Source organism: Schistosoma haematobium, chromosome ZW (genome assembly GCF_000699445.3).
Source record: "Schistosoma haematobium chromosome ZW, whole genome shotgun sequence".
Taxonomy (NCBI): Eukaryota; Metazoa; Platyhelminthes; class Trematoda; order Strigeidida; family Schistosomatidae; genus Schistosoma; species Schistosoma haematobium.
In genome coordinates, this window is record NC_067195.1 from 58279250 (window position 1) to 58296873 (window position 17624).

Genomic DNA, 17624 nt, shown 5'->3' on the forward strand with positions numbered 1-17624 from the left:
AATAGTCGTATAGAAAAGTTGTATAACTCACAAGGATTTTATTATGATTGTAGAGATCATGATTAAGTACTAATAATGTTAATAACTAGTGAAAAAACACATACATAGCTGTATCATAAAATAGAACCAGACACATCAACGTTGATACTCAATTTGTTGCATACCATAGGACTTCAAAGAACCCATTTTCCTATTTCTGTCATAGACTTCTATTTTAGAAATACAAATGATGGATGTTTTAGAGAGATTGTCAAATTCTTGTTTATAATAAACATGACTTATGAGTACCAATATCAGGCAAGAATTTTTGTAAACCTATTTTTAAGGTATAGCGTGTCAAATATGACGCTAATAAAAATTATAAAATTCCTACAAAACTGTACACTTCAAGAGTGTTTTTTCTCTAAGAGTATTTAGGCATGATGCATTGTTCACGTTTTCAACTACTTACCAAAAAATGAATTCATATGATGTAATTAAACAAATATTAATTCTATTGTAGTGAACGATAACAATAGTGGGGAGAATTGAATGTATTCTTTACAACATTACAAAATATCTTAATAAAATCTAAGAACCACACAATAAATACTTCATTTACAAAATGTTCATTAATTGTGTCAGACTTCATTGTTCCTGCATTTCCATACCAATAACTTTCTGTTCCCATTCTTTACTCCTTGATCTTCTCGACCTTCTGCTGCCAGACATTCTATTCCTGACTAGCGTTATATACTACTTATGTAGGCATAAGTAGCACACACTACACTAATATTATTTCTCGTAGAATTATATCAAATAGTAATTAGATTGATTACCGCTTTATTTCGATATTTTCTTCTCATTTTCCTTAATTCATAAATCATGAGTCCATGAGGTGGAAAGTAAAATTATACAAAAATACATTTATCATTGAACTAATCACAATCAACATTAGAGAGCATAATACAGAGCAATGATTCTCACTGATTGATCGACTGACTTGATAATTCATTAATCATTGATTAACAAATGTTCAACAACTTTCATATCTCCTTAAATTACTTTATGTTAATAACAATTTATTCTTGAGTATGATAAGTAATTAGTTAGTTGAAATTCAAACGAAATGTAATAAAATATAAAACTATCTTTCTTAATTGTTAGAATAAAAAGTATTTGATGTTTGTAAAGCGATAATGTTATCATCAAATGTATTCGGATTTTATAAAGTCAACTACACATGATCATAATTTAATTGAATCCCTAATACAACACATTTTCTCAAACTTAATTCTAGAAAAGAGTATCAGCATAAAGATCCAAATCTATGCTTACTTAGTAGTTCTTTTTTTTATTTATCACGTAGGCCAAAAACTTCCTATATTTATTGTAATAGTTCCATGTGATTCACTCTAGACAATGTTTTCTTCATATTAGATTAATGTTATCTAGACACGTTTCAGTCTTTCATAATGCTAAATGGTTTCCATTGTTTAAATAATGAACTAATTTTGGTTAGACCAAAATTGCAAACTAGATTATACTAGACAGCTGTCTCTTTTTACTACGGGATTCATTATCAATATGTATCCATGACTTTGTCACAGTGGATCCAACACATTACTTTTGGTCTCACCGGCGACCCCTTAACCTCTAGATCCCTGAAACAGAATCCAGTTGTCTACATTTGCTTGTGTGACTAAATTTATAGATGTATACGCGTGCTTTTAGTTAGCTTGTAAATCATAATTTTACGTAGTCTTTATAATTTGGGGACATAAACGATTGGGTTCTTCAATTCACTTTCTCTTGTATATGCGTATGTGTGTATGTATGAAGTAGTAATAGTAGCAGTACGAAGAATTCTATGATTCCATTTCATTATTTTCCTAATTTCAATTGATTCCTCTTTATGTAAACAAAATCTATTAATTCCTTGTTAATTATAATTATTTCACATCTACTACTGTTGTTTCTCATCTGTCTTACTTTTATTTGCAATGTTATCCATATATACATTGTCCATCGGTCATTTAGGATGTGTTAAACGATTATATATTCGATTATTAAGATATATATTACATGCCCTGGCTACATTTTCGATTTAGTTCCTCATGGCCGAATTGTAAATTGTTTTTCGCAAGATATTGCAACATTGGATAATCCAGTATTTGTTTCACTTAGTAGTACATTGAATTGTGTTCTAACGTGTTTCTTGACTCTATGTCTTGCTTGTACACTTAATGTTTTCATGATTATTCCTAATTGTTTATTAACAATTTTCTATTTACATATTCATATATTTATATGTTACTACATCTAGACAACTGAAACGTTTAGAATCGATTAGTTTGTCATCAATATTTTCACATTTCTCAGAAACCTTATCTGGTGTCGATAGTATACGAGCGTATAAATTAATTTCAACCAGTTCGTAATATTATATTACACAACATCTATTGATTAAAATAAACTCTTATATATATAAATATACTTCAGTTTCATAATGTAAGTAAATAAAGGAAGGAACTCAATAAAGAATTATTGTAGCACAGTATATATGAATGTAACTAAAATGCATTTTAGAACAAATTGAAGTCGCAGGATAACATTCAGATAATCGGTTAAGAAGAAAACAATTCTTCTACAAATAATTCCATTTATAAATTATTATAAAAAATTACTAATAATAGTTATATGGTGTATTATACCAATCTCAAGTTGTGCATAAATTAATGACATATTAAAAGAAATGTTTAGATGAAAACTATTTGGTGATCTAGGTCGGCTAAGTGGTCTAGAGGTTAGATATTCGCGCGCGACACCGATAGGTTTTGGGTTCGAATCTCGCGAGGCGGGATCGTGGATGCGCACTGCTGAGGAGTCCCACAATTGAACGAAATGGCCGTTCAGTGCTTCCAGGTTTTCTATGGTGGTCTAGCTTCACTTGATTCGTGATCGTAACTAATAAAATTACTATAATATCTACAGAAACCCCTTCAAGTTTAAAATCAGTTGAAAAATTTTTTATTTGCAAGTAAAAAAAATAATAACATTTGGATAATAAAACTTGTCTTTTTGTTCAAAAGACAATTAAAAAACACTTGGTTTCATAGGATTCCGTAAAAATAATCTGTCAAACTTATTCTGATGGAGTTTTGTTCTCTGAGCTGGATGGTTTGGTCGTGAAGCTTTCATCGTTCTTCTAAACAACATCATCAGCACAAACTTCAGATAGAAGTCTATCTGAAGAACGATGAAAGCTTCACGACCAAACCATCTAGCTCAGAGAACAAAACTCCATCAAAATCACCCACCTGAGCTACAAATCTTCTCCACCATGTCAAACTTATTGTCATGTACAGTTGACAAATAACTGAACTGATAAAAATTATGTAATTTTCATAAACAGATTTTTGAAATATGTTTAAACGATTAATGAAATGGATTTGTCTAACTCATTTCCATACTTTCTACACTGCTTTATTTAAGTTCATATGTGAACAATTTGCTAATCCAACTTAATCAGTTTATATTGTTCTAAACTGGGATAAACTTAGCCATAGTGAAGTGTAGATGTTAATTCATTCAGCTTAGTTCTTATAGGAAAATAAGTTCCACATTCAGACATAATTTTCAATCGGGATATTTGAAAACACAAATTGAAAATGTTTAGTTTCCTCCAGAAAAACTCCATGTTCAGACATATCTAAATCAGAAATCGCACTATACGTGACTTAGATTACCTTTAGTGAGTCATTTATACAAAACTGTTGAATATGAAAAGAGGTTGTACGAGATGATAATCAACTAATATTTCCTTATGTGATTTGCTCTATTACTGAAAAGTCTATTTAATCTCAGAAGTGAATAGATGAAGATTCACTTTATTTGAACTCTACATTTTCTATCCCAAACTATTTTTACTCCTACTACTTATGGATTCTATATATTGTTATCATTGAATAGAACCTTTAAAAAAAGCAGTTACGATTATATCGTCACTATGCAAGCATCAATATAAGTCCCGTTCACTTTTATTTTAATATCAAATCGGTAAAATACATAACAAATTTGATTATTTTTACCTTTGTACCGATAATCTGACACTTTACTTTGATTAATTAATTATTGTATATTCATCACTTTATTCTATTTGTGGTCAAAACATTGTTTATTTGATCATTTCTATGTGTTTACAAAACGCTCAGTTAACATATTAAGTATATTTAAACATATAGACGATGATATGATTATCATCTTATCAATCATTTCATTCTCCTATCTATAATCTAGGTCATAGTGAACAATATTATCATAAAGTATGAAGTTCGACCACAAATTTTAAGGTGATAGTCAATCATTTAGATGAACATTGATTATTTCTGACCTACTTCGTTGTAATGAGAATGTTCTCTTAACTTTCTGTCTCAAGTATTCAATTTGAATAAACCATAAACTTCATTTCTATGATACTGTTCAATATGTCATACAGTCTGAAACATTTTTTTCCTATTCAGTAAACTGTAGATTAATTTAAGATTATCATAATTAAGGGTAATAAGAATGATAGTAAAACCAACCTACAGAAATAAGTAACATTAGTTTGAATACCTTGTGGTTAAATAATTAACAAATTTTTTTTATTCCGTCATATATTATTCTCCTGCTATGAAATTATAAGATATTACGTATTTCAATTTTATAGTAGTTATCAATGAATGCTTTCTAATTCTATAATCTGTTGATGTAGGTATGTACATGTCAAAATGGAGCAACATGTTCTTCTATCACTGGCACTTGCAATTGTCGACCAGGATTTTATGGACCATTATGTCAACACATATGTCCACCTGGAAGATGGGGAGTGGGATGTGCTTCTGTGTGTGATTGTTATAATTCACAACCATTTGGTTGTGATCCTAAAACCGGGCGATGTAGATGTAAACCAGGTTATACTGGTGAACGTTGTGAAGAAGGTAAGTCTCATAAAACATAATTCCTCCAAGAAATCTATGAACACAGTCACTAATACTAGGAAGTCGTTTTATTTTTAATTGACTTGGACTGTCGAGTATTAGATCTCATTAGGGATGATCCCTATTCATCGAGAGATTCAACAAAAATACATGAAATTTCTTAACATTCATTGAAGGTATTATACTTAATTAGAGATTTCTTATTCGGGATTGGGAAAACTCTAAGAACATCAGAGAATTCCTTAAAGTATGTCGTTCAGATTAATTAGCAATCAATAGACATATGGTCACAGATCTAGCCTATGAACCCACAAGGAAGAAGTCAATCAGTCGCAAGGTCAGAGGTCGACTGACAAAGAAATTTAACGTCAGTAAGGTTTGTGATAACATTGAGGTCTGCGAAGACAGCCAACCGCAAAGAAGGCCGTTCAAGCAAACTGAAATACCACTCGTAGAATAATTGAAAAGATCACGTCTACATGAATTAGGAGTTAGACATAATGTCCGGAGTGACAAAATGTTTCATAACTAGATCGTCTAGCTTAGAGAACATCATACCACCATTATTACGAAGCGTAAATGTCAATACTAAATTAACAGAATGACTCTTCAGTTTTTCAACCTAAAAAAACAGTTGCATTGAGTTTTTAATTTTACTTAGCTTATGAGCATTTGTATAATCTAGGATCCGCAAAACAATCATTTGACTACTCAGATTGTTTGGTTTATGATCCAAGTAGGAGAAGCATTTTATTTTCATAGTCAGGTATAATTTGTTTTAGTACTGTATCTTTTCTAATTATTATTTCTTTTATTTCCTTATTGATTTTCTTTTGTTAATAAAAGCTTTATCTAAACAAAATAAAATGCCAAACATCGCGAGTACTTGATTACTAGTCTGAAGTTGAAGCAGTCCGTTTAATTTAAAAGATTACAACTGACTTCTCAGCAACATACTAACCAAGGTTATTGGTTTTTAGAAACATTTTTGATGTCACACATTTGCATTTGTGCTCATATTTAACCTCAAACTCGGCACCGCTTGCTGCAATTACTGGAATTTTAGCCAGTTAAATAATGAGTTAGATAAAGTATTGATCATGAATTCGATACTGACTATTATTAAAAGTTTACCCCCTTACTTAAGGTTTTATGAAGCCAAATTTACTGACTTTCTATTCAGAGCCTTCACTCCCATATTCAATTGCATTTCCATAGCACTCCTTCCTTTCAACAATAACTTTGGTTTGATGAACTAATGCTTTCCAAAATACGTGACACTAGTCACACTAATCATCTACAGAAACCTGGTAAATTAATTGATAATCACATAGTTTTCATTAGTCATGTAAACAACAAAATAATTTCTAAATCTATATTCACAAACTATACAAATGTTGTGCTATGCATTAATACATGTACATATTTTTTGTTGCTGATAAATAGGGTAAAATAATAAAAATACTACCAATGTATGGTGTATCTAGCCTCTCTGATTGGCCAATCGATTTTATAATTCGATTTTTCACGTACCCTTCAATAGAAAATAAATTCCATCTATTATTAGGATAAACAAAATATGTTACTGAAAAATTTTGAACAGTAGAAAATTGTTTAAAACTAGTATGTACATTAGTTGAAAACGAATATAAATAACTAATTTTTTTTCCAGAATTATAGTTATTTGAAGGTAGTGTTGATCAACGATGTATATGATTTGTGTCAATAATTTCCGGTCTACTCGAGTTGAACGGAAACCATGTGATCTCCCAGCTCACGTCGATGTTACCCCTTGGGGTTAATACATCACCTGGATTATACTGACGTGATAACCAGGTGACTGGCCAAAATGAATACTCCTAATAGACTACAGAAAATGGTATTATCAACGGTTAGCAGAAGTACAAGACTGAACAAGTACCACATGCTCCTATCCATGGCATCCAACTGATTCCTACTCACCGGTTGTCCTTGACCTAGGAAAGAGTAGGCAAACTCATCGACACTCAATGACCTACCTGGTGAATGATCTGACTAGGGCCCACTGACATTTCACAGGCACTGCAGTAGCACTAACTCTAACATTCATTACAAAATCATTTAAAAGCAAAAACTAGTTCAGAATTTCCTCAGTATTGCATACTCATGACCCCATATTTGATCGGATTTATGAACTTCAATTCACTTAGTCATCAGGATATAATCCATCGGCTGAATCAGAATAAGTTGATTAACATTTTTGACCATAATCAATTATTGATATTATAGTTGCCTATCATCAACAAGTAGCATTGATCAATTAGTGTCTCACTAGTAAACTCAGTTAACGCAACGAATCATAACTTTTAACTAGATGTTTAGAAACTTTTCTCTCGAAACTATTCACCAGCAATCATGTAATTGCCAATATTTGCAAAGGTGTTTGATGGGTGCATACATTTCGAAAATACTTTTCATCATAAACAAGTACCAGATCTTCTACTGCCGAAATCAGAGGATTGCAAAAACATCTGTTCCTTCTTAGTCTATGACTCCTTAACAATGTACACTTGACGACCTCAGACAAGATCAAGTTCAAAATTTTATGGTTTCACAAACAACATGATATTTTATTTAGTTTTCTCCTCTATTTATGATAAACGTCTGTCGCTGGCAGAAATTCTGCTAAGAACCAGTAATTTATTATATAATATCTTATATAATGTTCTTGTTGTTATAATTTTGGTTTATTAAACTTAGGGAATAAAAATTAGATTATACTAAATACATTCTATAACTTAGTCCAAGTTTTTTAATAGACACTAGATAAATCTCAGTCATACTTGTTCTGAATTGATATACGCTTACCTTTCTAAGATAAATAAAATCCACCTTTATCAAAACTAAGTTAAAACTATCGAAGAGCTCAAACTTAAATTTCCTGATACTACTGATAATAATAATTTTTTCTATAAGTATGGTCTATAGAAATTTTATACTTTGATTTTTTTCTTACCTTACTTTTAAAAATATAAATAATCAGTTTGTCCTCGTGGTTATTTTGGGGAAATGTGTGCACAAGCTTGTCAACATTGTGAAGAGTGTCATTTCGAAACTGGACAGTGTCTATGCCCTTTGGGACATTATGGAGAAACATGCGGCAGTAGTAAGCAATATCCGCATACTTCAAAGGTTAACGAAACAGAATTTTGGTGGATATAACACGTTGATCACAACATTTTTTTCTCATTAAATAGGAATAAATATTACTGTTTCTTTTAAGCATGTTTATGTTTGTGTCATGTCTATTGTGAAGATAGTTACAATCATTTATCTTCTTACACAAAGATTGGATTAAGAGGAATGATAGATCTATATTTAAATAACTGATTTTGATATGATGAACTATGCACGACTGAGTACTTATTGACTCAGTCCAGTATTCAACACTTAAATTTTATTGATATGGGTTTTGAACAATCCCTCTTAATTAAACCGTCATTATTCAGTCAATCCAACAACTTATGATGACTGAAGTCAAATCCAAATAATTTGTTCATTTATTTGTTTCAAACTACTGTAAACTGCCAACAACCATATAGCAATGAAAGCCTGCATGAGTGGCAACACGGTAGATCAATGGACAATGTAGAATAATATATTGTTTAGAAGATTTGCACAGTTAATAGTCACAATTGATTGATCACTGGGTGGTGATCAATGTCATGCTTGTCTAGTCCTTATTAGTGCAGATCGAATGCTATCGATCATGTTGCAATGTGACCACCAGTCTAGGTGACTCGACACTGCGGGCACTATGTATTGAGATTTAGATTATAACGTCTCTGACTGTGAAGCTGGGTGATATGAGGTCGAATCCGCCAGGGAGCACCAGTTCCCTCAAGATTACAGGTACACCTTGCTGACGAGTGCCAAGTAGCACGAAACCCGACAGGGTTTCCTGTCGACTACCTCCAACCACCATCTAAATCTCAACAGTTAATAGTCCCACCAACTATTAATACATGTCTATAGAAGACCAGATGAAATATTTGTAAATACATAGTGTTTAATTTATCCGAATAAAAAACAATGATAGCAATAAAGTGAATGACTTGAGCTCGATCAAACGCATTATTTTAAAAAAAATCAGCTACTAACCTGAACAATATTAATTTCGACTAAGTCATTCTAATGGGCATTAAACAGATCAAACTGGAAGATTCTGCTGCTTGAATACAGTCATACTTAGCGTAGAACCTGGCGTACACGAACTTAAGCCCAATTTACCATTCTAGGTCAACGCGAGATGGAATCAGCAAAATGATTGCAGAAACGATGATGGTGAAAAAGACTAAACATTGAAAATATGGTCTAAGAAATAATGGAAAAGTGCGTAAGAATAAATAATGTAACTAAAGATATAGGGGAAGATTAGGAAAGAACGGATTTATCACTATGACTGATTCTATAGCAAACCATATAACGTCTCTGACCAATCATCGCAGTTATCATGTAGACCCTGAACAAGTCGTCTGTGACCACTAAATTAGCTCAGAACAACAGCCTATGATTTCACAAATTGATCCCATATTTCGGTTTAGTCCACTAACTATTTCTTATTCGAGCCTACATTTCGTATCGAGTAGGTGGTGATTAAACATATATAACACACACCTCAGTCATTTCAATTTATGAAAATTTACTACTTCGTCAACTGATTTAGCATCTTTCCCTGTTATTCTTTTCCTAACTTTTGGGCTAATCATTCAGTCGTTCGATGTTCAACTTCTGTTTCATGTTTGTTGTACACCAACAACATTGTCGTTGTTTGTCTTTTTTATTACTGTTGTGTTTTATATTTATCATCAATCTTAACATTATTATCTCTGATAAATAATATGAATCCTTTAAATGTTGTGATCAAATATGTGTATTTATTCCCCAAAATTATATTTCGTTGTTAATTGTTTTTATTATTAACTATACAACTATTGATTATCAGTGTTACTTTTTTTATATGCATGATTTTGCAATGTAGTGATTTATACAATATATTGTTTAATTGTATATATATTCACAATCACTTTTATAGTAATAACAATAATAATTCACTCATTACTACTCTTAATATTGTATATTCAAGTTTTATGCTGATTATCAAATATAATATCTAAATAGTAATAATATAGAACAATTTTCTAATCTGTCCATATATGTGAAGGATCAAAACGTGTAAACTCTCCAACATCCATATACATAGGTGTAAACATCAAAGAATGAAGTTCAATTATCATACATAATACAATTTAAATATGACCGATATAATTTATTTTTATAAAATGAATGAATAATTAGATTAGATTATTGTTTAGTTGAATTAAATGAGGATAAATGATAAGTTTGTAATGTTATATTTTATTTTAAAAATGATAATTTACTTAGAACATTATACAATCAATCGTTTAACAGAACATGAATACTGAACATTTATGTTTAATCAAAGCATGGCACTTGCAAAATTATGTTATATCTTGTGGCCTTGTGCCCCATTAATGTATAACGTAATGATATTGCCAATTAGAGAACAATGATTTATCGACCGGATCAATGACACATAAACCTGTACGAGCAGTCTAGAGTCTTTATCGGTCCTTCTTCCTGCCTGTTGAGTCCAGAACACCAATCTCAGCCTCTACAATATGAATCATATATATTTCAAACATACTGGGTTTATATACAAACAAAACATACCACATCGTAACATAAAATAGAAAATAACATTTGTACAAGATCTACCCGAAAGTGGCTGTGAATGTGGGAGACCGTAATTAATAGACTTGGCAGAACTCAAGAACAGTAAATCGTATAATAATAGTCTATGAGTCAAAATAAAGCTTTAGTAAGAGGAACATGAATATGCATAGTTTGGCTACTTAACAATTATACAATAAAAATATATGTATCGTATTGGTCCATAAATAGATCAGAACAGATGCCATTCAATATTCTCGTCGGAATATAACAAAAGAGTAGCTGAACGAATCTAAATCATGTTGTTAAGATTATTGTGTCATATGTCGACATACGAATTCTCCGGATGCAATCATCAGCGATGTATTCCTAGTTTTTGTAGTTGTTACTTATATCTGCATGAAATAAACACTATACATCGTCCATGTAGTAAAATAACTAATTCACAGACACTCCATCCACATTCTAGAAATTATGAGTCATTACCTTTCTACAGATACTTCTAATGTTACTTTCTTTGTAGTTGTTCTTATTGTTATACATTATCAAAACGTTATCAGGACTTTACAACGGAAATGTGACGGTTACCGCACTATGACAGGTAGAAGCCATTTCACTAATATCATTTGAGCATATAAAAAGCTGGTGTAATATTATGAAGGAAGATACGAATAAATTGGAACCACACCTGTAAAACAGAACAAATAGGCCATAGCTTGAAAAATCCGGGACAAATTAAACATGGCACTGATATTTAGAGGATGGAGAAAGAAAATACTGGATAGAGATAAATTAAAAACACCTACTGATATTCTAAGCTATCTTTAATGTAGTGAACAATAACAAAATAATTACCTGTAGTTGCATTACAGCAATATTTATGTACAATGATAAATTTTGGCCTGAGCTTTTTCAAAATGGGAAGTTTTTGAATCCTTATGCTTTGTGTTTTGACTACTTCAACCATTAAATCATGTAGCCGGATGAGCATAATACCATTAGAATTATCATGATTTATGAATCTTACTTTGATCCGAACCCTCACAGTTTTATATTAATGTGTCGTCAGGGTTATAACTACCCTACTGTTTTATGCCTAATTACGAACAAAATTATAAAAATCCAACCCATTTTCCATACTATCAGGTATATTATAATATTGGATGAACATTTAAATTTCCAAACACTACTGATTAGGGCAGCAATAAGATACCAGTCAGTGAGATATCAGAAGTGATGAAGAATAATTGGTATAATAAAGGGAAAAATAGGTTTCTTTGTTCAACTCACCAAGTTATTATAAGGAATACTTTAACTTCATAGGATAATCAAACGGTGTAAAATATTTAAAATGTCTTATTCTACTGCTAAATGATATAATTGAAATCTTCTTTATACTGACCATTTCAGCATTAATAAAATTGTTGTTCCTAACATGTTCCTGTAATAATATTTTTTATTATAGTATGTCCACGCGGTCAATATGGGGTTAGTTGTTCCAAACTTTGCTCATGTCAAAACAATGCAATCTGTTCAGCTAATATTGGGAGCTGTAATTGTTTGCCTGGATTTATTGGACCTGACTGTTCAATAAACAGTGGTGAGCAGTATTTAAATTTGAAAATAACATTTTGAAGTTTGACGATACAATCTAAGATTTTATTGTTAGGAAAACATACATATTTGTAGGGATGTTCGGTTTTCAGTATTACGGTGATATTCGTTTTCCATATGCGTCACTGACTAGTTCTACAGTACAGTTAATGAATAAGAAATAAATTTCCATGTGCTCTTTACTAATCTCATTTGACTATTCAAACATATCATTTAAAAGGATATGTATTATATACACTATTATACCTTAGTTTTAATTATGCTGATGTACCGCTGGCTAGTTTACTGGACAGTAAAGTTTTTACTTCGGTACTAAACATAATCATTGGTGTAAACGTGATTAATAAAGACGGTTATTCTGAAAATTAATATTCTCATTAGGTATGGTTCGCCTGTTTGAACTCTAATGTTTTATTGTATCAATGAGTATGGTTATTGATTACCTTTTCCGCTATTATAAGAAACAAAATGGGCGAGAATATAATTTATGAACGAGCCAATCGGGTATAATAGGTCTCGGATTTTGGCGCAAAATTCATTTGGCTGAATTTCGGCATTATAGCTGATGTCAGTTCGTGATGAAAACCCTGAATTTAATTCCTAACCTTAACCATCAACTATAAATCATAATTCTAATTCCTCATTCTGGTTTATAACCCTCATTTAGTCCTAGTTAGCAGATGGACATTCTCACCGTCACTTTAGCGTCGCTTAAAGGTCATTCATAAATCTTAGTCTCACCAGAAAATGCTTTGATGATCATAACTTTTGTGGAGCGCATAAATACGAGAACTTTTACATGTAAAGGTGATAATGGAAGCACCTACAACTGGAAAGCAATTCATTTTCATTTACATATATTCGTCAATGTCAAATCCTAACGAAACTTTGAAAAGTAGACTTATGAACAGCAATAATAAGCATAAATTTATTAGAATAGATTAGGATTACATATCACTGATTATTCAATCCCTATCCTGATTCATGATAACTTTGAAGACAAAATATCATTTTATCTCGTTTGTTTTGTTATCTATACTACTTAAAACTTGAATGTAATTTTGTTGGTAATATATTGGAACTGTGTACTACAACTTAGTAATGCTGATCCTAATGTATTTTTATTGCTTATCAGTTGACGTTGCCAAAATATTAATAGACAACACCTTTTTTCCTCGTAGAACTTTCCAGTTAACATGAAAGCTTGGAATATAATCGATCAAACCACCTCCAAACCACTGAAACTAAACAAAATTCTGAATCAACATTAATATAGCCTCTGCTACAAAATAATTAACTGGAAGATTGTCATCTAGTGTTAATCATTGGCTTATATTAAAATGAGTGTTCGTTTAACCATACCCCCTAAAAAATTTCATACAAGCTAATAAGGTCAATTAGGCCTTGAATCCCATCAATAAAACTGAATAACTTTCATTTTATTCCGAATTTAATACAACTAAGAAAATGTAAATATATCGACTGAATAGAATTCGGTTTACAACAAAATATCCGTTTTATTCTAGTAAACAAGTGAAATTGTTACATTGCCTAGAAAGAAAGAAATATTCTGTTTATTGACTTTCAATACTTTTACGACTGTCAGCTTACAATGCATTCGGTCTTGATTCTAAGAGATCCTCCATAAATTATAATTTCATCTCTCTAATAAAATGTGTTAGGAATGGTAGTATAGCTCGATGCTCAATAAATATGAACATATAATTTCCGATCACATTTTAACAATTCTGTTAGAAAGCAGTTCAAAAATGATGTGTATTTTAAGACTAGCTAGTTATCATGTGATATATTCGCCAATCAAAATATGACATATTCAATCGTAGTATTGTGTTAAACCAATGAGGTTCGACCGGTATGAGTGACCTAGCATCCTTAATGGTCCTTTGTTATCCTATACCTTCCATTTGAATTCAGAACACTAATAGTAGCTTCCATTATGTGAATCGTTTATTTCAAATATACTCAGTTTATCTATCAGCCAAACAGACTGCATTACACCATAAAATAGCAAACATTTATACAAACTAAAGCCAAAAGTGGCTGTAAACGTGGAAGACGTTAATCAAAAAACTGAGTATAACTTAAGAACAATAATGATCTTTAAGTCAAAATGAAGCTTATAATCAGCGGAATATCGATACAGTCTAGTTACTGAATAGTTACACAATAACAATATATATAAAATATTAGTCCATTAATAGTTTGTTTATTATTATTTATTTAAACACATAAACATTGGTACAAGAGGTACCAAATAGATATGCTCCACATAAATCATTTGATTCGTGTGAGGGCTGTGATACTGCCCGGGTGCCCAGACCGAAGCAGGTGTTTTTCTTTGACCTGAAGGTCTGACCTACAAGGCAGTGGAGCATCGTAAGGAGATGCAGTCCCATGGTAGCCGGTGACCAACGATTGGTTCATACGCCATTTGTCCCCGCATGATACTGGAACCCATATGCACTATTGGTTTGGAATCCGGTTAAAGCACCGGACATTCGCTTTTCGTCCTCTCAATTTCGTAAAAACACCCCTGCCACGAGAAGGCAGTGAGTAGGACTTCCCTGGCAGAGGCTGTATACGCCTGGTTGTGTGAGAGCATTTCGAGAGGGAGCGCGAGCCCACCCCACTCTCGGCCATACCAGGGCATTTGGGGGCGTCCATGAATAGTTCTCAAAAGTTACTCGTCATTTAATTTTCACTAAGATATAACAAAAACCTCTCTTTTACTTTTTTTTTCTTTTAATTTAGAAATGAATTATATAAATGAACAATCAACATTAAGTATGAAAATGAATAAATAATGATAAATTTCATTTAAACTAGTTAATTAATTTATTAACTATATAAATTGAAGATTTATTTTCACAGTTTAGATCAATCTACTTCATATTATGGTTAAAACAATATTTTTTATTTATTTTGAACAATGAAAACAAACTAATACAACAAATGAAGAAAACGATCTATTATAATTAATTAATTAATAATAATAATCAATGTTACATTATAATTACAAAAAAATAATTACAATAAGTAATAATGATGTACACAAATGAAAATATAGGCATGTTATTTATTATATAATACCAATTATTCTTCAATATTTTAGGCAAAATATAACAAAAAAATTCATTATAGGTATCATTACCCAAAATTTGATTGGATAATTTTAAATCAATTAAATGAATTGCACATAATATTCTTATATTGTTTCATTATATTATTTTAATTGGGTTATTTGTTTATTCTGAAGAAGCGGCTTACACCGAGTGACGAAATGTTAGAAAATTTAATTTTTCTTACTTATTGGGATATTATAAATATATTAATTTATGTTTACATAGGTTTTTTTAACAAAAAATCTTATTCAGTCTGTTTTCATTTTCTATGGTTTACCTTCAGTTACTTTCGAAATTATTTCTTCTCAGTATTTTATGTTGTCATTTAATTAATGAAAAAGTTTATATACGAAGATAATGATAAAATATGAATAAAATTAGCATTACATAACTATATTTATGGTTAATCTGTTCTTGATACGTATTATGCACTTAATTACATGATTGATACAACGTAATGATTTTATCATAAGATAGTATGAATTGTTCTTGAACGATATACACATGAATCCACGTCAAAACGTACATACAGACACTGATTTGTTTAAATAGAGACTTAAGAGAAAGGACTGTTATACAAAGAGTGATGCTCTGAAATCTCAACTAGTTAAACGTACATAATTCATATTCTGTTCATAAATTGTACATACACTATAATCTATAACATGTTAGATTTATTTCTGCTGTTATTCGTATTTTCATGTTATACAGTGTTCCTTCTGTTCTATTCCTTGAAATAATTTATATTTCAACTCAAATTATGTACTTGTTATTGTCTGTTCATTATTCCGAATTTTCACAAAAGTATCTAACGAAACTCAGGCGGCCGACCATTCTCATTCCACTCAGAAGTATAGACATTTAAACAATTGAAAATCGCATATTATCCATGAAATTATTTCGTGAAAATCAGATAGTTTAGTCAACATGAAAGAGCGGTGAATTAGGTGTTGGATTTTCAACTACCAGACCGCAGGCTCACGACTTATTCGATCCAGCTTCGGCAGCCTGATAATATAATTAGGAGTACAACATAAAGTCATTCATAGGAAGCTCCAGTTGATAAAGGGGTTGTATTATATTTTTATTTATACTTCTGAACATGAAATAAATTAATAATTGAAAAAGATTAAGAACGAGAAGGCTAGTAAACGCGTTTATTCAGCAATATAAAAGACCCTTTGAAGTCAACCGAATAAACAATCTCTAGTATACTTATTGTAATAAAGACGAATCACAAAGATACTTGAAAAGATGTCGGAATTCAGATAAATAGGTCCAAAACCAATTACGGTCATATCTTCACTGGATGTTCAGAAGTAACATAAATAATTTTACGCTTAGTTGAAGCGCTAACTTAATTTTCTCAAAGACTACAAACTTGACTAGTAAACAGTCAGTAAAATGTTTCAGAAGATGCTTTGCAAGGAAGGCTATTCAATAAGTACTCATAAAACATTCAGTCACAAAGTAGCACTTCTACGAATGTATATTAGTCCAAACTGCCAAACCCCGTTAGCACACAGATGAAATTATCAGGTGAAACCCTAGAATGGTAGAAGTAGTGGTAGTATTGGTGGTAATAGGAAAAATTAGGCATCAAAGATACAACTTGAAAAGATAAATTAGTGAATTAAAAACAAAAAAGGTATGAAAAATTTGAAATCTCAGAATTTGGGAGAAGGCAAAGGGTGGATACACCTGAGCAATGCAAACAATTTCCAGCTATGTCATTTAAAGTCTCTAGCGACTGGTTATGATAATCATGCAGACGCCAACCAGCTTATACCTATTAACAAGGCTCAGTGCAATTGTCTCACGAACTGGCGTCATGTTTTGGTTTGACCGCCATAACTTTTTTCCAGCCCACTCCCACACCAGAACACATCACAAGTAGAGGTAATTGGTGGTTGGGCACAGGTAACACACGTCCCAACCACCTCAGTTGATGAAGATTTACTGCCTCATCAACTGATTTCCCATTTTTACTTGGTAACATCCTTGCATTGCTGCTTAAGGCGGTCAGAAGACTACATCTTGTCAGCGTCTTCACCAAACAATCATCTGCGTATTCAAAGTGAACCTACTGGTAGATAACCAATCCATAAAAAGTCAAACGATGACAGCGTCTCCTTTAAAACCATGTCTGTTAAAATTTAGATAAATATGGAAA

At 31.4% G+C, this 17624-nt stretch overlaps 1 protein-coding gene across 1 annotated transcript in view; it reads left to right on the plus strand.

The window, feature by feature from the left end:
- Window positions 1-16209, plus strand: part of MEGF6 (multiple EGF-like-domains protein) — a 108692-nt gene extending 92483 nt beyond the window's left edge. Inside the window, exons 27-30 of the mRNA XM_051211873.1 lie at window positions 4736-4961; window positions 7984-8106; window positions 12160-12294; window positions 15081-16209. Coding sequence (XP_051071986.1) covers window positions 4736-4961; window positions 7984-8106; window positions 12160-12294; window positions 15081-15133 — 537 coding nt within the window. The 3' untranslated portion in view covers window positions 15134-16209. The remainder of the gene's footprint in view (window positions 1-4735; window positions 4962-7983; window positions 8107-12159; window positions 12295-15080) is intronic.
- Window positions 16210-17624: the final 1415 nt, after the last annotated feature.